The sequence below is a fragment of the Chionomys nivalis genome, chromosome 2 (assembly GCF_950005125.1).
Source record: "Chionomys nivalis chromosome 2, mChiNiv1.1, whole genome shotgun sequence".
Lineage (NCBI taxonomy): Eukaryota > Metazoa > Chordata > Mammalia > Rodentia > Cricetidae > Chionomys > Chionomys nivalis.
The window spans coordinates 91,926,233-91,950,616 of record NC_080087.1 but is presented as its reverse complement, the minus strand read 5'-3'; the positions used below and the strand labels follow the sequence as shown (position 1 = coordinate 91,950,616).

At 41.4% G+C, this 24,384-nt stretch overlaps 1 protein-coding gene across 1 annotated transcript in view; it reads left to right on the top strand.

Annotated features, from left to right (window-relative positions):
* Ppp4r1 (protein phosphatase 4 regulatory subunit 1) overlaps window positions 1-24,384 on the top strand; it is a 53,670-nt gene that overhangs the window by 13,206 nt on the left and 16,080 nt on the right. Inside the window, exons 3-11 of the mRNA XM_057761478.1 lie at window positions 5,256-5,340; window positions 5,988-6,094; window positions 12,546-12,688; window positions 13,243-13,389; window positions 15,471-15,578; window positions 15,714-15,779; window positions 16,326-16,484; window positions 17,827-17,954; window positions 23,533-24,044. Of these exons, the coding sequence (XP_057617461.1) occupies window positions 5,256-5,340; window positions 5,988-6,094; window positions 12,546-12,688; window positions 13,243-13,389; window positions 15,471-15,578; window positions 15,714-15,779; window positions 16,326-16,484; window positions 17,827-17,954; window positions 23,533-24,044 (1,455 nt within the window). The remainder of the gene's footprint in view (window positions 1-5,255; window positions 5,341-5,987; window positions 6,095-12,545; window positions 12,689-13,242; window positions 13,390-15,470; window positions 15,579-15,713; window positions 15,780-16,325; window positions 16,485-17,826; window positions 17,955-23,532; window positions 24,045-24,384) is intronic.

The following is a 24,384-nucleotide window of genomic DNA, read 5'->3' as shown; positions in this document are numbered from 1 at the left end:
GCTCTGTAGACCAGGCTGGCCTCAAACTCACAGAGATCGACCTGCCACTGCTTCCTGAGTGCTGGATTAAAGGCGTGCGCCACCACCACCCGGCTTAGCCTTTTTCTTTACACCGGTTCTGATACTCCTTATTCCTTTGTGTAGATGTAGGTTCTCCTCCTCTACTGAATGTCTGCTGATGTCACCCTTTGCATGTCTGTAGAAGCCTGTAGTTGAAAGGTTTCTGGCTGTTGGGTATGGAGTGCTAGACTGACCTTACTTTCTTTTTCAAAAAAGATTTCTATTTATGTTTTGTCTGCATGTATGTATGTGCAACACGTGTATGCAGTGCTGGCAGGGTCCAAAAGAGAGCATCACATTACCTGGAACTGGAGTTAGAAGCTGACGTGGTCTCTGTAAGAGCAGCAAGTGCTCTTAAACACTCAGTCATTTCCCCAGCCCCCGATCTTTGTCGGGACTTTAAAGTTGCTGTTCTACTGACTTCTATAGAAGCCTGTGGAAGTCTTGTTCTGTTTTAGACGTAAAATGAGTCAGCTCTAGTGTAAAAGGTTCTGTGACTGGTGTTAAGCAGTTTTATTGTAGATAGGTACATTTTTCTTCATGGTTTTTCAAATGGGATTGATTCATTGACTCCTTTGGGCCTATGCATTAATAGTTTTCATCAAATTGAGTTTTTATGGGGTTCATCATTTCTTCAAATATTCTTATATTCCCCTTCCTTTGCAGACTTCAAATGTATGCATATTAGAATGCTTGACATTTTCCTATGGCTGAGTGATACTCTATTCTACTATTGTTTTGTTCCTTCCCCCTCACCCCCAGGGTTTCTCTGTGTAGCTTTGGAGCCTGTCCTGGAACTCACTCTGGTAGACCAAGCTGGCCTTGAACTCATAGAGATCTGCCTGCTTCTGCCCCCTGAGTGCTGGTATTAAAGGCTTGTGCCACCACTGTCTGACTTTTGTTTGAATTTTTTAATGCTATTTCTTCATGTTCCCTGTTCATTTGTTTTATATAATCTGTTGATTAAACCTAGTGTATTTTTTTTTTCCTTCACTCGAAAGTCAGGGGCTCCCTGTGCCTTCCCTCCTGTGCCTTCCTGATGCTTCTAGGTGTGCACTGCAGGCCGTCCATGTGCTCTTCGCAGCTGCAGTACAGTTAGATTGTGTCTGTGTCCTTGTCTACTAGTCCTGCTGTCTTGATTAATTGTGAGTCTGGTGCTGCTGTTGAATTTGTCTGTTTACACTTTGTTTCCATATCTGTTTGTTGTTTTTGTTGTTGTATGCTATGTCGGGGACTAGCCTCGACAAAAATAACCTTTCTCCAAAATAAGGGCGTAGAGATTTAGATATATAGTAAAGAATATAACGATGCGAATGAAAATAATAAAAGAAACATATAGGATAGTATCGGGAGGGAATTCCAGTGAGTACTGAAAATTCGCCCACGTTTAATTTCCAACTACTTAAAATACCCTGACCGCAAAAGGTAGGAGTGGGACAAAAGACTGCATTAACATGATACGGGAAATGAGCATGCTAATTGAAAGTCACGGCTACATTCATAGTTAGACATTCTGTAGCTAGAACCAAACAAGTCACACTTGTACCCTAAACCAAAACATTCTGTAGGCAAACCACTCCCTGGGTAGAATCCCAAGTTTTCTCCATAAAGGGAACTGGAACTTACTTGGATCCTTAGACTCTTGTTTGAGGTAGGAACAGATCTTCTCTATTCCTGAAGCACAAAGTCGGTCTACAGTTAGCCACACCTGTTGACTATAGCAGGTTTTCCCTCTGTGCTGTGACAATAAGCAGCCTCCTTACTACAGAACTCTCTGCTCAACACCAAGGTGGGGCCTTTGAGGTAGAAGCACAAGAGCCTTGTAAGTCCCTACTCTCTGACCTTTGGTCTCCTAGAAACAGGCTCATATTTCGGGCCTCCGCAATCCTAGACATCGAAGGTGCGCCCTTGAGGGCCACGTCTGTTTCTGCAGTCGCTTCTGTCACTCTGGGAATCGCACTTCAGAGCCTGACCCTTGCGTGAGCACGAGAGCAGCCCTCGATGTCAGACTTGGCTCCTCCAAGGCTGCTTGTGATCCTGTGTGGGTCGGGGTTATTTTTTCACTGTAGTGATGGAGACATGGACTTTTTGATAGAGATCTGTCCCCCTGATCTCATAGTTATTCCTTGGACCCTTACATGTATGTAATTCCAGTGTTCATCTAAAGACTCAGTGGACCTTCTGAGATGGATGTGTGGTGGTTCAGGGGCTGAGGCAGAATTGTGAGTGGAGAGTCCACGTGAACCTGTTTTAGAGACTCAAGAGGAAGGGGACCAACCCTCTGAAGCCCTCCCCTAAGATGTTCAGTCCTGCAAAGTTTGCAGCTTTGGCCTCCCTGGATTATCAACTCAGTCTGCCAGGATGTTTGAGGATCTGCCTGGTGTGGCGAGACCTGTTTTTCCAGGCAGTCGACTGTGGCAGAATGGGGCTAATCTCATTTGTTTCATTAACCACCTAGCTTATGAGAATAAATTTGGTCATTGTTACCATCTTTCCTAGAAGTGGAAGGACATGTTTAAGTGGTTTACTTTTTTTTTTTTTAAGATTTCTACTTTAACAAGTTAAAATAGTCTTCTGTATTCACTTTAATAGTATTCCATGGGAATATTGTTTAGCGAGTTTTACAGGATAGGCCCATGCTGCACACTCATTTAAGGCATTTAAAAATCCTTTTTAAATAAGCAATAGCATTGGGGGGATTTGATTGGGAAGTCAATCTTTTGTATTATTAAAGTAATATCTAGGAGAAGTTTTTATAAGATTTTCCTTTTAACTAGATAGTATGTATATATGTATGAGATATATATGTATGTATGCATGTATATGAATGAGATGGAAAGGCATTGACAGGCACTGATGAAAAAAGGCGATTACTAGAGCAAGGGGCAGAAGTGCCATAAAGTAAGAATAGGAAAAAATTGCTGTGACCTGGGGTAGATGCCTCTAACTCTAGTGCTTGGGAGCTTGAGTCAGGAGGATTGCATGAGTTTGAGACTAGCCTAAGCTATGCTGTGAGTCCCAGGTCAGACTAGCTGCATAGTGAGATCCTGTCCACAGACAGACAGTGAAAGTGAAAGTTCTTAGGGTTTTGGAAATGCCCTGGAACCTATTAGATGGAATTAGCACCAGTCTTCCCTGCCAGCCTCATTCTGTTGGTCACTCCTGAACTTTAACTTATGTTTCCTGTTGACCACTTACTTCATGTGTAACTGTGTCCCAGTTCTTTTCTTTCCTTTTATGTGTACAGGTGTTTTGCCTGCATCACATGCTGGCATGACAGTGGCCAGCAGAGGGCGTCAGGTCCCATGGGACTGCAGTGCAGAGCTACCACAGTAGTGACGGGAAGTGAGCCTGTACCCTCTGGAAGAGCAGCAGTGGTTAGGAAACCACCAAGCCCTCTCTCCAGTCCCTCTTCTTTCCTTTTTCCTTCATCATGACAGGATCTTCCTGTGCATCCTAGGGTGACCTGCTGCTTAGTACGTAGCCTGTGTAGGCTTCAAACTTGGTGTAATCTCCTGCTTCCGAGTGCTGTGATTACGTGTGCACCACCATACCCAGCTTCTCTTAACTATAAGAAAGAAAAATTAAAACAAAATATAAAATTTAAAAGTATTTTTGCTGGACATGGTGGCACAGACTCCCAGCACTCAAGAAGCAGAGATGGGTGGATCTCTGAGTTCTAGGCTGACCAGGACTACATCAGAAGACCCTGTGTGCTAATTTGCTTCCTATTTCTGTGATAAACAGCATGACCAAAAGCATTTGTTCATTCATTCATTAATTCATCTCTCTGTTTACCTATGTATTTATTATGGCTAAAGGGTTTATTTAGCTTACATGTCCTGATCACGGTCCGTCTTTGGAATTGGGGGTGGCGCTCAAGCAGGAGCAGAGCACCACCCATGAAGGGAAGCTGCTTGCCAACAACTCACTCTTGGGTCTGTGTTCAGCTTCTTTTCCTACATCTCCCAAGACCACCTGGCCAGAGTTGACACCCACTGTGGTGCCCACAGAGTTGCCCACAGGACAGTCTGATGGCGACAGTTCCTCACTTGACATTCCCTCTTCCCAAATAACGCTGGCTGTGTCACACCAGCACACGCTTCCCAAATAACCCTGCTGTGTCACACCAGCACACCCTTCCCAAATCACACTGCTGTGTCACACCAGCACACCCTTCTCAAACAGCAGCAGCGCTCACTTGCTCACCTTACCTGTGACTGTTGGTCCAGTTGGTTGTTCACAGCCGCAGTTCTGTAGAGCACGTCTGAATAGCCTCACTTCCCTATGCCCCTTCCTCCTCAGTCATCAGACAGTGGAGAAATGCCCTTGTCAGGTGGCCTGAGTGTTACAAACTCAGCAAACATAATGGACATCTCCCACTCTTACCTTCCTCTCTGGGCGCTCAGAACTCTTTAGTCCTCCCTCTGAACTCTTGGCTCAATCTTACTCTCCAACTGCTGTGGCAGCTCTGCCTTGGGCTGTGTACATACGTGTAACCATAATGATTGTCTAAACATAGACTCTTCTCAGCAGAATGTCAGTTCTTAGAAAACAAGCATTTTCGTGACTGCTTCCCCAACATAAGTGAAGTAGTTGACACAGTAGTATTTAATATTTGTTTAATGAATATAAATACTAATTATAGTTTTTAGTTCTTTTCCAGTAAGTGAAGTTAGACACTTTTCAGCTTTAGTGTCTTTATTATAGAATTGACTAAGTCAGTGTTTGCTTTTTTACAAGCTATTCTCTTTGAGCATGTAATTTACATATTTATTTGTTTTTAAATTTTTTGAGTCAGGATCTCACTATGTAGCCCTGGCTGTCCTGGACCCCACTCTGTAGACCAGGCTGGCCTGGAACTCACAGAGATCTCCCTACCTCCGCCTCCCAAATTTGGGATTAAAGGCATATGCCATCCACCTGCTAAACATGTAAATTCTTGATACTGAGTTTGTGTCACCACTGGCTGTATGCTGCTGGGGGCTGTTAGAAGTGTGGGTGGAGGAGGACAGCGGCTAGCGCTGGGCTGACCTGAAGATGTCTTACAGTTCTCTGTACCGCTCCGGAAGCACGCACTGCTCCAGCAGGCAGGGTATGTTCCCGTTCAGTGTTATAAGGAGTGTTTGTGATGTCTCTGCTAGTTGGTGTGGATGACTGCAGCTCAGAGTCTGACGTGATTATTCTACCTTCAGCCCTGGACTTCGTCTCACAAGATGAAATGTTGACACCGCTGGGGAGGCTGGACAAGTATGCTGCAAGTGAGAACGTGTTTAACAGGTGTGTGTGTTCTTCGTTAGCATGTAAGGGGGAAGAAAGGAGCTCACCTCAGCAAGGATATAAAATTATCCATCCCAGGGGAAGTGCCAGGTGGCAGTCAGTGTCCCTAAGTTTACAGCTTGATCCCTTTTGTTCATTGTCCTTTATTGCTTTTTGTTTGTTGTTGGGCTAATTTTGTTATTCATTTAATTGCTTATTAGGGAGCGTGTTGCTCCTCCACCCAATGACGTGACGCACTTTGTGTGTGCCAGGGCACAGAACACAGCAGTGACCGAGAGCTAGAGCCTTCCTGCTGAGTCTCTGCAGCAGATTTTCACTGTATATTAAAAAAAAAAAAAACTCATGCTAGTAAATATAACATTTAATATAATGAAGAATGAATATATTTTACTGTTAACTGTGATAAGAGGATAATTGAAATGAAAATTCAGTGACTACAAATTTCCCTAATTATTTGGATAAAGGTTTAAAAAGCTGGTAATAATCTTATTTGTAAAATCAGTACAATTTTTGCTACCTAGGAAATTACAAGTTTAGTATGTGACTTGCAATAAGAAAAGTTGTCTTTATGAAACATAAGGTTTCTGTATTTGAAACTTCTATTATGTATTGAAAGCACTGAACTCCATGGATTTCTTTCTGTGTAGACAAATGGTGGCCCGGAGTCTGCTGGATACACTAAGGGAAGTCTGCGATGATGAAGGAGACTGTGTTGCTGTTTTGGAAAGAATTGGCAGATTAGCGGATGACTCGGGTATGTGTCCACACAGAGAACAGGAGTGTGTTGTTACTTCTAACCCTGTTGGAGAGATTACCATGGTAAGAGAGTTCTTTAAGATTTCCTGAGACTTGGCAAGTGACCCACACCTGTAATCCCAGCACTCTGGAAAACCTTGAGTTCAGAGCTGTCCTTTACTACATCGGGAGACCCTATCTCAGAAAAAAAAAAAAAAAAATTTTAAAAGAAATTATTAAACCCACTAGTCCACTAGTCATAGGGGGGAAAAGATCAGTTTATAGTGCCACCATGTCATCTTCTAGTCATTATTTGTAAGATGAACATTGGCTTATTAAAGACGGGAGAGCTCTCAGGAAAGAGGTAAACCTAAGTGCGGCGTGATGGTTCACGAGGAAGGGGAACGTGATGTGAACATTAGATAATGATGATGTATGTTACTTAAGAGCTTTTGATTGTGGTAAATGAACACGGTGTAGAGTGTGACATTTTAAGACAAGTGTGTGTGGTATGTGCCTGCAAAGGCCAGAGGAGGAGACCAGCTGTCGTGCTGAGTGACTCTGCCTTACTCCCTTGAGACAGGTTTCTCACTGGACCTGGAGCTTGCTGTGTGGCTAGGATGGCTGCCCAGCAAGTTCCCAGGATCTGCCTGTCTCCTCTCCTCTGGGTGCTGGGCCTCAGGGTCACACCGCTTTCACGGGAGTGCTGATGGTTGGTGGTCTGGCCCGTGTCTGCACAGCAGGCACTCACCCTTCGAGCTGTCTCCCCAGCCCCAGTAGCAAGTTTTAAGTACATATTTATACTTGAATTTACAAGTAATCCAAAAATAAATGTGAAAAATCTTTTTCCTTAAGTCTTTATTAAAATGTTTTTAATTTCTCATAAACTCTTTGGCTTCTCAACAAGACTCATTTTTTAAATGAACTAATCATTTAATAAACTTAAAGTTTTAAGGTAAAAATTTTAATTGTTTTTTCAGAGTGGAAAGAATATTTCTAAGTGTACTATTTTATCTTTTCATACAATTGTTCTTGTGTTTGCTTACTCTGAAGTGGCCTTAGAAAGGTCTTTGTTTAAGTTCTTTAGTCACGTGACAGGTGTGTTGGATTTGTTGGACTGACACAGTGCAGGAGGGAGAGGGCATATTTGAGGAAACCAAGGGTAGAAGCCAGAAAAGTTGAAGATGGCAGTCTTGGTCGCAGGTATGTGGGTGGAGGCCATGAAGGCTGGCTTATAACAGGTGAGCAGTGTGAACTGGCTCAAGAGATGTGGGGACAGGAAGACTAATTGAGAGGTCATACCGATTGTTACAAAGATGAATTGTTGGACAAAAATTGAAGTGCCTGGAGCCATTCTAAAGTGACTTCCAGGAGTGAGAGCTGGGCACGCTTAGCTTGACTCTGAGTTTCCCTGGTTGGGCTAGCCTGACTGCCGTGTCAAAGAAAGAGGCTGTGTGGAGCTGCAGGGGCTTCCTGTGGAGAAATTAGCTTGTCTGGTTTGTCTCTGTTTCTTCCTTTTAAAAGTTCTTTCCATGTAGAGCTCTAGTTTTATTGTGCTGTGTTTTGGTGCAAATGAATTCTACTCAAATTTGCCATTTTTCTTGAATTTGAGGGTATCAGGAAATTTCAACCATTAATTTTTTGAGTATTGTTTTTCCTCTACCTTAAAATCTTTAGTTTGGTTGTGTATCTGTGTGTGTATTTAGATTTCATGTATTCCAATTGCTCTTGAACTTGCTATGTAACTGAGAATAATCTTGATCTTGAAAAAAAATATAATCTAAAAAATTTGGTTTATTCTTTTGATCTTGAATTTCTGATCCTCCTACCTTAACCTCCCAGGTGCTGGGATTACAGGCATGTTCTCTGCCATGTTTAGTTTTCTGCAGCGCTGAGCACTGGGTCTGGGGTTTGGTACATGCTAGGTAAGCATTCCAAATGTGCTACAGCCCCAGCTGAGTAGATATTTTTCTAACATGGCTGGCTGTTAAACAAGTGTATAATAATAGATGTCCATTACTTTCCACTGCTTTTACTTTTCAGTCTGGTTTTCAGTGGGCATTTTGATAGTTTCTCTCAGCAAAGTGCTTGCTGCAGAAGTCCAGCCTGCCTCTTGATCTCGAGGGTGCAGTAGTCCAGCCTGCCTCCTGATCTCGAGGGTGCAGTAGTCCAGCCTGCCTCCTGATCTCGAGGGTGCAGTAGTCCAGCCTGCCTCCTGATCTCGAGGGTGTTTTTGCCGCTGTTAACAGCACCTTTGTTTCAGGGACTTCAGGTTCTCTATGTCCATGGTCTTGCTTTTCTTGCCCCATGGTGTTCTTTCCTTGGTTATGTCTCCTGATGTGTCTTTGAAGTAAAATATTTGAAGTTTTTCAGCCCTGTCTGGTTGCTGAAGTCTTGGTATCCAATCCTTCTGTTGGGGTTTAATCTTTTTACTGCCAAGGGCTCATTTTCATGTCTCTTAGGGTCTGTGAGTTCATTTAGTGGGTCCTCGGGAATTTTGTGTTTGGTTCCATCTTGATAATGAGTGTCCCACAGTGACTTGGAGATGTTAGCAGTGGTTTCATGTCGATTTCATGGTATGTCAAGTGTGGGTGTGTATTTTTTGTGAGTAATGGGGTTTGGCTATGTTGGATATGTAAGGTTGGAACTCTGTCCAGTCTAGATAATTTATCTGGCTTTTGGAAATACATGGAAAATATTTTTTTGTTGTTGTTGTTGGTTTTTTTTTTTTTTTTTTGCTGCTGTTGCTATTTTTTTTAAAGATTTATTTTAAATGTAAACAGTGTTCTTTCTGCCTGCGTGTATACCTGCAGGCCAGAAAGGGGCACCAGATCTCATTACAGATGGCTGTGAGCCACCATAAGGTTGCTGGGAATTGAACTCAGGACCTTTGGAAGAGTAGCCAGTCCTCTTAACTGTCAAGCCATCTCTTCAGTCCATGCTGGTGCTCTCTTAATACCGAATATAACACACTGCTACAGGACATGAGTAAGTGTACAAACCTTACCACATTCACACAGTAAAGATCCAGCCGTATGATTAGAAATCAGATGAGTGTTATCCCCCCTAAAAGTCAGCTCTGTTCTGACTCCTGAATGAATAGTGGTCAGATAGTTTGTCCTTCAGACTTAATGTAGTTACTTTGTCTGGCATACCCATGTGGCTGTTTGGTATGGTGTATTAATAGTCAGATACATAGTATGCTTGTACTGTATGTATGGTTTATTACTAATCAGATACGTGGTATGCCTGTGCTGTGTGTATGGTTTATTACTAATCAGATACATGGTATGCCTGTGCTGTGTTATGGTTTATTACTAATCAGATACATAGTATGCTTGTACTGTATGTATGGTTTATTACTAATCAGATACATGGTATGCCTGTGCTGTGTTATGGTTTATTACTAATCAGATACGTGGTATGCCTGTGCTGTGTGTATGGTTTATTACTAATCAGGTACATGGTATGCCTGTGCTGTGTGTATGGTTTATTACTAATCAGGTACATGGTATGCCTGTGCTGCGTGTATGGTTTATTACTAATCAGGTACATGGTATGCCTGTGCTGTGTGTATGGTTTATTACTAATCAGGTACATGGTATGCCTGTGCTGTGTGTATGGTTTATTACTAATCAGGTACATGGTATGCCTGTGCTGTGTGTATGGTTTATTACTAATCAGGTACATGGTATGCCTGTGCTGTGTGTATGGTTTATTACTAATCAGGTACATGGTATGCCTGTGCTGCACCTTCCTTACCGCTTGCAGCTTCAGGCTACTGACACTGTTGTTAGCAGCGGGGCAGTCATGTGGAATCACAAGCACACATATTTTTGTGGGTGCATGCTCAGAAAGGAGTCACAAGGTTATAGGATATGCAGAGATTATTATCCGTGACAGATCTGCTATTGCAGCTGCCATTCTCACAAGTAGTGTGTGTGAGTTCCTGTGATAAACATCTTCACAGACACTTTAGACATTATCACAGAGGCACGGATGGGCCTGTCGTGGTATGGTGTTGTGGAGCTAACGTAGGCTTCTCCAGTGACCTGTGAAATGAGCATGCTTATTGGCTCTTGGACATCTTCATTTTTTAAAATATTTGTTCTGATCTCTCCCTTTTAAATTGCCAGGTTTTTTTCCTTAGAGTTTTTTCACAAGGCGTCTTCACGCTAACGCGGGCCTACCATGGTTGATGCTCTTCTCTACCATGTCTCTGCACCTGTGTACTAGAGTCTCTGGCACGGCTTTGTTCTCTTCTGCTGTGTCCCACCACATAGCCCTGGCTGTCCTGGGACGTGCTATGTAGACTCAACTGTCCCCAAACTCTCAGAGCTCACCTACTAGATCTGCTCAGATTAAGGGTGTGTACCACCAGGCCCATCTAGGATTCTTTTACGGGCAATATTGTTTGTATTGTCTTTGAGAAATTTCTCCACCTCAAAGTCATAACTATTTTCATGTATTATCTAATGTAAACCCTTTATTGTTTTTGCTTTTGACATTCATCTTTATAGTCCACATATAACTTTTAAAAATGACAAATAAAAGATTGTGTGTGTGTGTGTGTGTGTGTGTGTGTGTGTGTGTGTGTGTGTGTAAAGAGATCTGGTCATTTGTCCTCATCAACTTAGACCATGAGACCCAATATGGACAAGTTCAACAGAACTGCCATATACGGGCTGCGCATGCTTCAGCACTGCCAGGGCATAGATTTCATTCATTCTTTTATGTTACAGGATGAATATTCCTAGAACTATTTCTTACATATTTTTAAACATGATTCTAGATTTATTTCTTAAGGGTATTTATTTCTTATGCGTGTTTGCCTGAGTGTATGTATGTACATCATGTGTGTGCAGGAGCCCACAGATGTCAGAAGAAGCTGTCAGATCCCCTGAAACTAGAGTTGCAGGCAGTTGTAAGCCACCTTGTGCATGCTGGGAAGCAACCCAGGTCCTCTGTAAAAGCAGTAAGCACTCTTTGCTGCTGAGCCGTCTCTCCAGCCTTTCTGTGGGAAGCCTCTGAAAGGCAGCATTTTCTCCTTCCCTCCTGTAATAACTGACTTATCTCTGTGTGCATGATCTGTCTCTGGAGTTGACTTATGCTCCCTTTGTCTGTTTGCCTAAGCACAGCTCTAAAGAAAGGAAAGTTTCTGATTTCTTTCTTAACTGAAACTGCAACTGTGACCCCTTTTACTTTACAAATATGTGGGAGCGATTAACTCATTGTTAACTTCGTAAATGGAGTCTGTGAAGGAAAGTGTAAACCTCTGTGTCTGTGTTTTAAAATTTGATTTTTGATTTTGTTTTTCGTTTTTTTAGTTAGAGTTGGAACATTCCTTGGACCAGGTGTGGGTGTCGCAGGCCCCTCCTGCTCTGCCCATCTATCTGTATCTCCCCTCTCCCTTTCTCTCTCCCCTCTGCTCTTCCCTGGCTCCACCCCATACCCACCCCAACCCAGGACTGGCCTGGTACGTTGTCATCTGTTGAGGATGAGATAAACTGAGAAAATGAGAACAAAACAACAAAAAAATTGTATGGCAGTTTTTACTTTTTATCGCTCGTTTTTAACTTCACAAATAAATGGTAACAAAACAAAAAACAAAAAACAAAAAAAAATTTGATTTTTATTCAAGAGAAGTCCTCTCACATTACAAAACATAATAAAACTCCAAATGTGGTTTGTTGCTAGGATCCTTGCATTTTTAACTGACGGCTAGATGAACTTCTCTTTTGAGTCTGGAGTCCACTAGAGCACCGGCACCTCAGGTCTGTGTGATTGAGGCCGTGATGCTCAGGTCTCCTGCGATGGCGGTCACTATGTCTCTTTCACACAGTCTCCTCAGGTCTGTGTGACTGAGGCCGTGATCCTTGGGTCTCCTGCGATGGCGGTCACTGTCTCTTTCAGCCTCATGCTTGTTCTCAAGTTTGCAATTTGTTTCTTACATCCCTTCATCAGTGATAGGAATATATTTGACTGTTAATACTTTTTCCTAGACTGTTTTACCTTTTTACTAATGCGATACCTGTTGTCTATAATGATGTTTTTGTACAGTGAAATTAGTTGTTTTAGGTCTAGTTATAAATCTTTCATAGATGGCACTGAGAGGAGGAGCCAGTGGTCCTTATAACTGGTCCTAGGAGGTCCTTAAATCCTATGATAGTATTGACATAGTTTACAACTTTCTTGCCATAGAAGTGATAGAAATACCAGGTAAGGTATTTAACCCCCAGCTCAGTGTGACTCATTGTAAGGCTTGGTAAATGTACTCATTACCCAGTGCACATTGTGACTGAAAGGAGGATGGTTGGGAGTGATGTCCTCCTTTGATTTAAGGAAAGAACTGCAGGGTTAGAGAACGTGATCAGTTCTTACCGTGCTGGTTCCCAAGTCACCTCCAGCCCAGACAGAGCAGTTGTCTCCACGAAAGGATGTGTTTGCTCATGTTGCTATTATTTCAATAGAACCAACTGTGAGAGCAGAGCTGATGGAACAAGTGCCACATATTGCACTGTTTTGTCAAGAGAACCGGCCTTCGATACCATATGCTTTTTCCAAATACTTACTGCCAATTGTGGTTAGATATCTCGCAGATCAGAATAACCAGGTAAGAGTCTCATTTACTTGTTCTTAAAGGAACTTTCTGTAGCATAATATATGCAGAATGGCCTAACCCTAAATGATACAACTAGAATATTTCTTAGAGTCTAACTTTATGATTGTGTTTTCTAGAAGTGACTACTTGTCTTAGATTAAGGCATGCTTGTTAGAGCCCCCAGTGCTATCATAAAGGGTGCCATTTACCAGTCTTCCCAGTGCCCTCAGGGTCCCTGTTTGCCAAGCTCTGTCTCTATAAGAATTGAAAGGAATACCCACAAATGTCTACTAACTAGGTTTTGTAAGTTATGGAATTCTACATTGTGTTTAGAAGCATTTACCTTTACAAAAATAATGTTGTAGAGTTTCTTTGTTTGGTTTGTCTTGGTTTTTTGAATCAGGGTTTCTCTGTATAGTCCTGGCTGTCCTAGAACTCAGAGACCCGCCTGCCTCTGCCCCCCGAGTGCTGGGACTAAAGGCGTGCTCCACTACTGCCAGGCTGTTGTAGCGCTTTTATAAAGTCATGTCTGTGCCTTGTTTATACTGAGGGGTTTCTCTTGGCAGGTGAGGAAAACCAGTCAGGCAGCTTTGCTGGCTCTGCTGGAGCAGGAGCTGATTGAGCGATTTGATGTGGAGACCAAGGTGTGCCCTGTTCTCATAGAGCTGACTGCTCCAGATAGCAATGATGACGTGAAGACAGAGGCTGTGGCTGTAAGTCTGTCTCTTCATTTAGGCAAACCTAGAGTAAGGCTTGAAAACTTAGTAATAGATGTTGTCCTTCAGATCTGTGGTTCCTGTTAGCAAGACAGAACAGTCCTAAATTAACCTAGGGCTTTATTCACATTTCATTGGCTACTTGGCATTGTTCTTATACCTAAAACACTGGTCTTTTGTTGATATAAAAAAATTGTAACAAGTTGCCAGTGTTCCCAGGTCATTCATGAGAACAGAAATGATCTATAGTTTCTGTCCCTTGAAGAATTCCCTTTTCATTATTTTTTAGAGACTCACTATCAATTAATAATCAGTTTAGGTGCTTTTTTTCTTGGTATTATTTTTATTGATGTGAAACCCAGAAAATGAATCATTTAAAGTATAGTGTTTCATCCATTTAGTACAATCACAATATACGGTCATCACCCATACCTAGCTCCAAAACACTTGCTTTTAATTTCAGAGATTTCTCAGTAAAAAAATCACTTTAGGCATAATGTTGGTTATAGTAAGGAGAACCTAGCCTAAAAACGTAACTATATTGTTCAGCACTGGTAAGAAGCCTGTGGTTTCCCCACCCACATCTGGTTTACGTTTGTTTTAGGAAAAAAATAATTCTAATATGTTGCCTAGACCAGTGAGCAGGCTGAACTTCAAATCTTCAGCTGTGCCTCTGTGAAACACAAAGCTGGCTGTGCGAGTTGGGGGTTGTAGGTTCTGTCTGCAGTCAGGTGAAGTTGGGGTTGGTAGGGATCATGTTGAACCTTCAGGTCAGTTAGGGAGCATTACCAGCCTAACAACCCATGAACATGACAGAGCTTGAAACTTATTTAAAGTTATGTTTTTAATTTTTAATAGAAAGATCTTTCTGTTAGATTTCATATTTTAACGTCGTAAATGATGTATTCTTAAAACTTTCTAGGTCATTGTTATTTTATAGAACCATAATCCCTTTTTAGTCTGATGTAGATATCCTGAAAGTTTTTTTTTTCCTCAAGACACGGTTTCTCTGTGTGGCCCTAACTGTCCTGGAGCTAGTTCTGTAGACCAGGCTGGCCTCAAATTCAGAGATCCACCTGCCTCTGCCTCCCAAGTGCAGGGATCAAAGGTGTGCACCACCACCACCCAGTGATATCCTACAACTTTCTTAAATCTGTTTATTTATTCTGGTGACTTCTTTGTAGACTGGTTGGAGTTTTCTTTGCAGACAATCTTGCCATACTTGACTAAAGAGTTTCTTTTCAATCTTTGTGCCTTCCACTTCTTGTTGTCAGTTTGCACAGTCTGGGACTAGATGTATTTGGAAAATGCCAACAGGCATCACATTTCCTTCTGTACTGACTTACAGTAAGAGCTAATTTTTAGTAAAGGTAACTCTTGCTTCATGCACTATTAGCTGAAAAATCTGTGTATTAGGACTATGTCCTGAGTCCAGACTCTGCAGAGGCAGGCTCCGGCTGCCACGTCAGCTTCAGTTAACTCCATTCTGAGTCGACAGTGTCTGCTGTGGAGCTTTTCCTCAGTAACATAGCTGTACTCAGTCCTCTTCTTCTTAGACACAAGCGCGCCTTTCTACAGGCTACCCTTTGTTTTTTTTGAGACCTGGTTTCTCTTGTTTAGCCCTAGCTGTCCTGGAACTCCCTTTTTATATCAGGCTGGCCTTGAATTCACTACTCTCCAACGTTAGGATTAAAGATAGCAATTTCTCTGTTTGCCTTTTTTTTTTTTTTTGAGACAGGGTTTCTCTTTGTACCTTAGGAGCCTGTCCTGGAACTTGCTCTGTAGACCAGGCTGACCTCGAACTCACAGAGATGTGCCTTCCTCTGCCTTCCGAGTGCTGGGACTAAAGGCGTGCACCACCACCGTCCAGCCCTTTTCCTTAATTCTTACTTTCAAAGTTATTACCAAAGTGATTAGGTCACTAAATAATAATTAAGTAATAGAAAAATAAAACGGGATTTTTTCTAGATTTAGTACATTTGCTGTGTATTAGTTAATATGTCCTTCTTTAAATTATTACATTTATCTGAAAAGGCCTTAGATGTTTTCAATGTGAATTTCTTTCTCATTTATTTTAGATAATGTGCAAGATGGCTCCCATGGTTGGGAAGGACATTACAGAACGTCTCATCCTCCCTAGGTTCTGTGAGATGTGCTGTGACTGTAGAATGTTTCACGTTCGGAAGGTGTGTTTGCATCCTGTTTTGGTCCTTGTGTTTAAGAATATATGGTCCTCCAATGTGATGATAATGAAGTTTAATAGACTGTTTTAAAGGAACTCTACATGTGATACTGAAGTGTTAGTAATGGTTTTGTTACAGGTCTGTGCTGCCAATTTCGGAGATATTTGCAGTGTGGTTGGCCAGCAAGCTACAGAGGAAATGTTGGTAAGCATCTCAGATGTTGAAGAACAGACAGTGCATTACAGAGTAGTAGAGAGTTTATTAACATGGCCCCAGACTACAAAATAGAATGATGTTTATAAATTTAGTACTTTAAGTTTCTGCAAGGTGGCATTTGAAATGTGTTTTGATAATGATTCATTAAAAATTAAAACGTGTGAGAAACACATGCACAGTTAGCTTCCCCATTTCTACTTAATAAATAAAGTCTAACTTACTCAACTGAACCTTTGGTCTTTCACTAGGCTACTCTGGCACTTAAATATTGTAGCAGAGCAGTTAAGTTGTATGTGCTCCGTTGTACAAGTTCATAGTGTAGAATTTGCCAGATGGGCTCAGATGTGAGCTCTTGGGGAATATCAAGTTGTTTGTTGGTGCTTTTGCATTTCTAGAGTGAATTGTAAGTTGAATGAAATTCATTAAAATTTTCTGAATACTTTTATTAAACACATTTTCTACTTTTAAAGAATATCCAACATTTAAATTAGAAAATGGAAGGTAGCTGCGATCACTTTGTCTGTGCTCACGTAGCTGCCCAGGTTTTTCCAGCTGTGCGCTGATAACGTGTGGGGAGTGCGAAAGGCCTGTGCTGAGTGCTTCATGGCTGTCTCCTGTGCGACATGCCAAGAGATCCGGCGGACCAAGCTGTCGGCGCTGTTCATTAACTTGATCAGCGATCCTTCACGTTGGGTAACATGCTTTTCTTTAAACATTTTGAGTCCATTTCAAACTAAATAGGATTTTTTTAAAAAAAAAATTGTTTTAATAGTTTATTCTCTTGTATGTCTATGTATGTTTTGCCTGCATGTATGTATACCACATGTGTGTTTGGGGCCTGCAGAGGCTAGAACCTCTACGTCAGATCCCCTGGAATAGGAGTTACAGTCAGTTGTGAACCACCATGTAGGTGCTAGGAATTGTCCTTTTAAAGAACAGTCAATACTCTTAACCACTGAGCCATCTCTCTAACTCCATGTTTTAAAATTAAGAAATAATTTAAAATGTCAGGTGGTGGCAGCGTGTGCCTTTAATTCCATCACTTGGGAGACAGTGCCAGATGGTTCTCTGAATTTGAGGCTAGCCTGGTCTACAGAGTAAGTTCCAGGATAGCCAGAGCTACGCAGAGAAACCTTGTCTCCAATTGTGCCCCTCCTTTCCGGAAAAGGAAAGAATTTACAATATATATGATTCATACATGTAAGAGAAGATAATGGAAGGTTATTAAAGGTTGTCTTTTTGGTACTTGGAGAGTTTTTTTTTTTATTTTTGCAAATATAAATCATGTTAATTTGGCTTGATGTTTAATACTCACTGGCTTTTTCCTTTTTAAAATTTTTTTATTTTTATGTACATTGGTATTTGGAGTCAGAAACACTAGAACTTGAGTTACAGACTGCTGTTAGCTGCCATGTGGGTGCGGGGAATTGAACCTAAGTCCTCTGAAAGAGCATCCAGTACTCTTAACCACTGAGCCATCTCTCCCCCATCCCTTTTAATGTTTATTTTTACTAGACACCAAGTGTATCCATCTTTAATCTCAGTACTCAAGAGGTAGAAGCAGATAGTTGAAGACCAGCCTTGGTCTACATAATTAATTCTAGGCCTACCAAAGCTACATACGTAGTAAGTGTGTCTGTCTGTGTGTGTATACCCTGTGTGTGCTCTTGGGGTAAAAGGGAGTGTTGAATTCTCTAAATCTAGAGTCGCAGAGTTTGTCTGCCTCGTTATGGCTAACAGTCTCCCCTCTTTGAAAGTGCTGAGTGTACTTTCTGTTCGACAGTCTCGGTTCTTTTCACTTTTCTTGTTTTTGAAGCTTACAAGAAGACTTTTTAAGGATATGATCCATTTGTGTTTAATAATAGTCTGTCTTACACTCAAATTACAATGCTTTCTAAATTCTAAGTAAAGAAAGATTCAGGTTTCTTTCACAAGGCTTTTCTATTCTCCTGTACTTTGGTATATGCAGAATAATCGTTGAATATGTGTGCATTGTCATTTTATTTTTATTTTTTATTATTGCTCTTCCCCTTAGGTCCGCCAAGCAGCCTTTCAATCTCTGGGGCCTTTCATATCCACCTTTGCGAATCCATCCAGCTCAGGCCAGTGTTTTAAAGATGAGGGCAAGAGTTCAGAAGAGTCATCAGCAGGAGACAGAAGCAGGTATAACGTCAGAGCTTTGTGTTCCACTTGGCCTGTTTAAACACATGCTTGTATTGAAGTTAGTTACGTGCTGAATGAGAAAATTAATTTAACACATTTAGCTTGATGCTTCACACAGAGAAAACTGAGTGACAAATTTGATAGTTTGTGAATATTTAATGAATTATTTGCCTAGTAAATTGTTGGTGCTCAGAATACACAGGCTAATGATTATAAATTTATTAAATAGTTTTTAAACTTTGCCTCTAAAACCTACTTAATAATGTTTATTTTTATATGTAGTCCACTCTGACTTTTATTTTTCCTTAGAGTCAATTAATCTAATATGGGTCTTGGATTCTGTCTACAGAATGATCATTATAATCCCTCAATTAGAGGAAGCATTTTAGTAATTTGTCCTAAATTAATGTACTTATTAAATAGAAGCATAACTTAACCAAAAGTTCAATAAAGGTTGACAGTCTTATTTCAAGATTTCTGCACTGAAGAATTTCAGTTGATTTATTCGAGTTATATATTTAGAGAACTGCTTGGGTCTAAGAGTGCATGGGAAGCTGCATAAGCTTCTGCAGTTACGCACATGTTCTTGAAACAGCCCCCTTGCCATGATGCTAATGACCATTCTCTTCTGTAGGTCTTGATACTGTGGTATTTGCTTTCTTGGTGTTTTGATTTGACAGTTCTTCCTTTCTCCTCTGCTGCCTTGTTTTACCCTTTTGCCCGTTCTCCTACTGTCCTGCCAAACACATCTGAGGTACTGTCTTTTTAAAGGAAGAAAATGGCTTCTAGCAGGCATGGTTGTGGTGTTTTTGAAAACAGATGTTGGAAGGAATTTTATAAAAATGGTGGGGTGGGGGAGTGTTAACCTGCTTTATATTTTTGAAGTCAACTTACTTTTTCTTAAATGATCTTTTTAAGTATAGTGAAGATGGCACATAACTTGGTTTTAAATCTGGAAAGGTCTGATAAGTGAATGTGTGAATATATAGGGAAGTGTATGAGACAGCACAGAGTGTTTTCAGTAGAAGCAGATCGTAAACCTTTTCATTCTTTGTCACAAATGCCTGGCTCTGCTCTTGTAGTAGAAAGCGCCATCAGCGTGAACAATGCATAGCTGTGCTTCGGTAAGATGTTATTAGTAAGAGCAGTCGCTGGGCTGCTGTCTGTACTTGATGACTGAGGTATGTGGCTTTATGGAACAACTATTTAACAGTAGTTTGGTTGTTATGTTGACTTTGCATTATAATATGAGCTGTGTATTGGTATCGAGTATATTATTTGTAGCACTGGACCATCTGTAGTACCATTGAACTGTGTTATGATCAGTAAAGGGACGAGAACTCCTGAGTAGAGAAGGATTTGTTGTAAATGCTATCAAAGCTTGGGCACATTTCTCTTCTACATCCTAGTCGGTATTGCTTTGCCTTTGATAGCACTGCCATATTTCCAAGCTAGTATAGAAGCTGAGAACCCAGTAAGAACTAGAATTTGGTTTCTCTTCTCAGGGTTTTTTCAGTTCCCTAGAATTCATATCTCTTAATATCAGACCAAGAAAGGAATGTTTTGTTTTTATTTTTTAAATGATATATTGTATCTTTAGCTGTGTATGTGTATCTGTCTGTGTATGTAGACATGCACCGGTACCCATAGAAGCTAAAAGAAATTAGGTCTGCTGAAGCTGGATTTACAGGCTGTTATAAGCCAGCCATTGTGGTTGCTGAGACCCAGACTTGTGTCTTCAACAAGAGCATTGGAGTCTTCATGGCTGAGCCATCTCTCCAGTCTTAGTAAAGTTTTGCTTCTACGTTTCTGCTACTATTTATTTTGTGTGTAGTGAAACATTTACTGCCCTAAAATATTTACTGTCACATAGTATTCTTAGAAAGATTTATTGATTATAGACAATACTTCTGAAGATACTGATAAAGGCTCCTTACAGAGGCAGGGTAAATAAAGCTTTGAGATCTGCTTTGTATAGTTATGCAAAGCTTAAAATAATGAGGTCTGGGGCTATAGCTCAGTGATGGAGCCCTTGCCTACAGTGTTCCCTGGATCGATTCCTATCAGAACACAAGTAATTATGCAAATTGGACACTCCTGTGTCTGTTGGAACAGTTGCATTGTTCTCTGGCTGCTTGCTGTTCTGCCTGCACCCTGCTCTGTGGGCGCACCCTGCCTGTTTTGCCTACTGCTCTGTGGGAAAGCAGTTCATTTCAGGTGTATTGTCTGTTAACAAAATACTTGTCAGTATACCTTCCAGAATCATAGCCTAACTCTGCCAGGAAGTTAAAAGCATTTTTATATACCACTTGTTTTAAACTATGTCTTTTTAAAATTACATGTTTGCTTTGATCATGCTGTCGTGTGTAAGCACATCCAGTGTAGCAGTCTGATTTTTATGTTTGTTTAACACCTTCACTGGCCCTGGCACATACTGGGTACCTTTATTATTATTATTATTTGGAAAATCCATACATTTACGCAGTAAATCACTACCTCCGTGAAGCTTTTCCTAGTGCCCCTCCCTGCCTTCTCCCACCTTTGTGGATATTTGATAAAGGGTTCTGTCTGTATATTCCTGGCTGTCCTGACACAGAGATCTGCTCAACTCTGCCTCCCAAATGCTGAGACTAAAGGAGTGTGCTACCACACCCTGGCTTTTGTTTTTTTTTTAATTAAAACCCCCATAAATAAAGATCTTGAATGAATTATTCTAAGAACCTGTGGGTTTGATCTTCAAAACCTTAAGTACATATGAGCAATAAAACTGATATTGGCATCAACACTTTGGAGATATTCCACTAACATTAAGGCTTCATCTGATTACTTCCTGGGGTAGTTCTTGGAAGTTGTGTCATGGTATTTTCTTTAGTTTGGCTTGGTTCTCTTTAACCACGTTCTGTGAGTCAGTTTCTCCTTGAAGTAGTTGTACTAGGTTTGCCAGGTACCATGGCCTCTGCTAAGAAAGCCTGAGGGTGTTGATTATTTACATGCATGGGAATAAGAAGCAAGACTGAGAGGATTTCATGAAGCTGGAACTGGTCTTGAACTCTGATCTTCCTGCTCCTACTTGCCAAGTACTGGAATTACAGGCTGGCACCACCACACCTGGCTTACATAGGGTTTTTTTTGAGAGAAATCTCTATACCTCTGGTGCTCTTGTATTCACATATCTTAGAGTCGAGTGTAGACAGAGACTGTTTGTTCCCATGCCTAGGCGCAAATAATCACACAGAAACTATATTAATTATAACACTGCTTGGCCTGTTAACTCTGGCTTCTTACTAACTAACTCTTACATCCAGAATTAACCCATTTCTTTTATTCTGTGTCTCACAAGGCTGTGGCTTATCTGGTAAAGTTTCAGGTGCTGTCTTCTTCGGCAGCTACATGGCATCTCTCTGACTCCTCCTTCTTTCCTCCTCCATCTGCTTGAAATTCCCACCTTACTCTATTCTGCCCTGTCATAGGCCAAAGCAGCTTTATTCATTATCCAGTAAAAGCAACCCACACTCAGAAGGACTTCCCACAATAGGCCAGTATAGCATAGTTCTGTAGACCAGACTGGCCTGGAACTCACAGAGATTCTCCTGCCTCTGGGATTAAAAGCATGCACTACCACACCCAGCCAGGGTTGTTAGCTTCTAATTAGTGCCATAGGCATCCATTCCATTGCCCTAACCAGAATCTGGGTGCCCAGCAGGTTCTTCCTTTGTTTCTTACCGCCAGCAAGAAATGAGTGAGTGCACCCCTTTAATGACTGCTGAGTGTTCCTCTGCAGCCCGCAGGCACACCTGTTTAAACACCATGTCTGCTGTTGACACTCCAGTTCTTGCAGCTTGTTTCCTACACTGCTTCTACAAAGGTCTTGGGTTTTACAGTTGCGTCATTATTTCCGGCAGCCCACAGTAGTCAGGAGCATCTGGCTGTGGCTTTCCAGAGACTTTGCATCCATCTCACCCGTGTTTCGCCCCGACTCCAGAAAGTCACAGTTGGCTTCTGGTTTTGCCATCTCTGTGTCAGCACTTGCCTTTATATTGCTGTTTCTTCTTGAAAATGCTCTTCCGTTTGCCTCACAGCCACATCATGTTCTCTAAATCCATGTGGTCCCACTAACTCTCTGCGCCCTTTGCTCGATGATGTCAGATTTCTTTGCTTAGAATCACATACTGATTTGGGAAATGGGGTAGAAATTTATTTTTGAGACAGTCTCTCCCTGTATAGCCTGACTGTCCTGGAACTCACTCTGTAGACAAGGCTGACCTGGAACTCCTAGAGATCCCCCTGCTTCTTTCCTCCTCTGTTGGTACTAAAGGTGTAAGCCACCACTCCTGGCTGCATTTTAATCGTCATGATGGTAATTTGCTTTTGTAGTTTACTGTTTGTTTACCTGTAATTATAATCTCAAGGGTAATAGCTACAATTTACATTCAGTTTTAGAGTTTTGGTGTGAATTTTTGTTTTGGGTTTAGCTATGTAGGGCCAGGCTCCTTTCAAATTCTTGATTCTCTAGCCTCAGTCTCTCAAGGGCTGAGTTTACAAGTGTACTTGGAAACCGCAGTGGCTTATTTCCTTTGTATGCTAAAGATGACTGTACTAGGGTGTGTGTGTGTGTGTGTGTGTAAAAGCCAGAGGCCAATTCAGGCATCGTTCTCAGTTGTTTTCCGCCCTATTTGTTGAGATAGGGTCTCCTACTGAACCTGGAGCTTGCCAGTTCAGTCATGCTAGGAGACAGCAAGCCCCAGGGAGCTTTGTTTCCATCCCCCCAGAACTGGGACTAGAGGTGTGGGGCTCCTCTTGGCTTTTTTACATAGATGCTTGAACGTGGGTCCTTACACTTGTGCAGCAGGCACTTTACCTAGGCCTACATACCAAATCCTGAAACCTGATTTATTCCTGGATCCTAGTAGGTGCCCAGTAACTACCTGTTAATAAAAGATAGGAGAGAAATGGTAAAACTGAAGGCTGTAGTTGAGGTGCAGGTAGCAGTTCATCAGGAGCATCTACTGTTTGTCCTTATCTGTTGCATCATGATTTCCTTCTTGAAAAACCTGATTTTGAAGTAGCATGGGAGATGAAGAAATAAAAATCCTTTATTTACATTAAATAGATTTTAATGTATTTTATGAAATGGTTAGTAAGTATCTTCTCTGCTACCCTCCTTATCCCTTTTATAAGCAAAAATGTTTTGATTCTCAGCTTTCACTGTGTGGTTGGAACAGTGGCAATATAAATAATCCCCAAATAAATAATTTAAAATTTTATGTATCTTAGAATCCACTGTATTGGTTTCTTCCTGCTGTTACTGATATTACAGTAGTATTATAGTATTCCAGGATTCCTAAGTGTCACCGTCTCCAGCTGTTAACAATGCGTGACTGCTTAGACAAGTTTGACAGGTGTTTACATCTCTGAATGCAGAACAACTGATGGGAAGAAGTGGTGTGTAGCCCACAAGACTATTCAGTTCCTGTGGGTAATCTATAGTCTAAATGCTGTATGCCATACTTTACATTATCTTTTCCCAGTAATTATTTCTGTACTTCCATGTTTCTTTTTTCCCCTAAATGAATCAAAGGATCAAAGATTTTGATGCTGTAGAAGAGGAGCAGGTCCGGCCAGAGGATGCTCCCGTAGACTTCAGTGCCAGCCTGGAGAGCGCACTCAGAGACTGTGCTGCTGAGACTGCTGGGAACTCTGCAGGTGACATAAGTGTTCCAGAGGACATCTCCTCACTCTGTACTTTGTCCTCAGAGTCTCATCAGGAAGCAGCTAGCGATGAGAATGATATAAAGCCTGCTAACTGCATGACTGCATTCCGGCCAGAGGTTGGCACCAGCTCCCCAGATTCCACTCTCTTAGATCAGGATTTGTTCAACTCCTTCCATTTCTGGAGGACTCCTCTACCTGAAATAGATCTTGATAGAGAGCTCCAGCAGGACTTTGGGGAGACACTCAGCCCTGAAAAAGCAGGAGATGCATCTGGAGTCCCTGAACCGGGTTCTCCTAATATCACCATGGCTACCCGGAAGGAACTAGAAGAAATGATAGAGAACCTAGAGCCACACATGGATGACCCGGATGTTAAAGGTATGGAAGAGTCCATTATATTCTTTTTTTATTCTAAAGGTAATAAAAAAAAAAATGTGCTTTGTTTTTGTTTTCTTGAGACAGGGTTTTTCTGTAGCTTTGGGGCTTGTCTTGGAACTCACTCTGTAGATCAGGCTGGCCTCGAACTCACAGAGACCTGCCTGCCTCTGCCTCCTAAATGCTGGGATTAAAGGTGTGCGCCACAACTTCCTGGCATTGGGTCTCATTTTAAAGGAAGAACTATAGTCTATATGGTGGGCATAGGTTTCTGTTTTCCCACATATATGTTGTTTTAGGAGCTGTAGACTTTTATAAGAATGATTTATTTTTCAATTTTGTG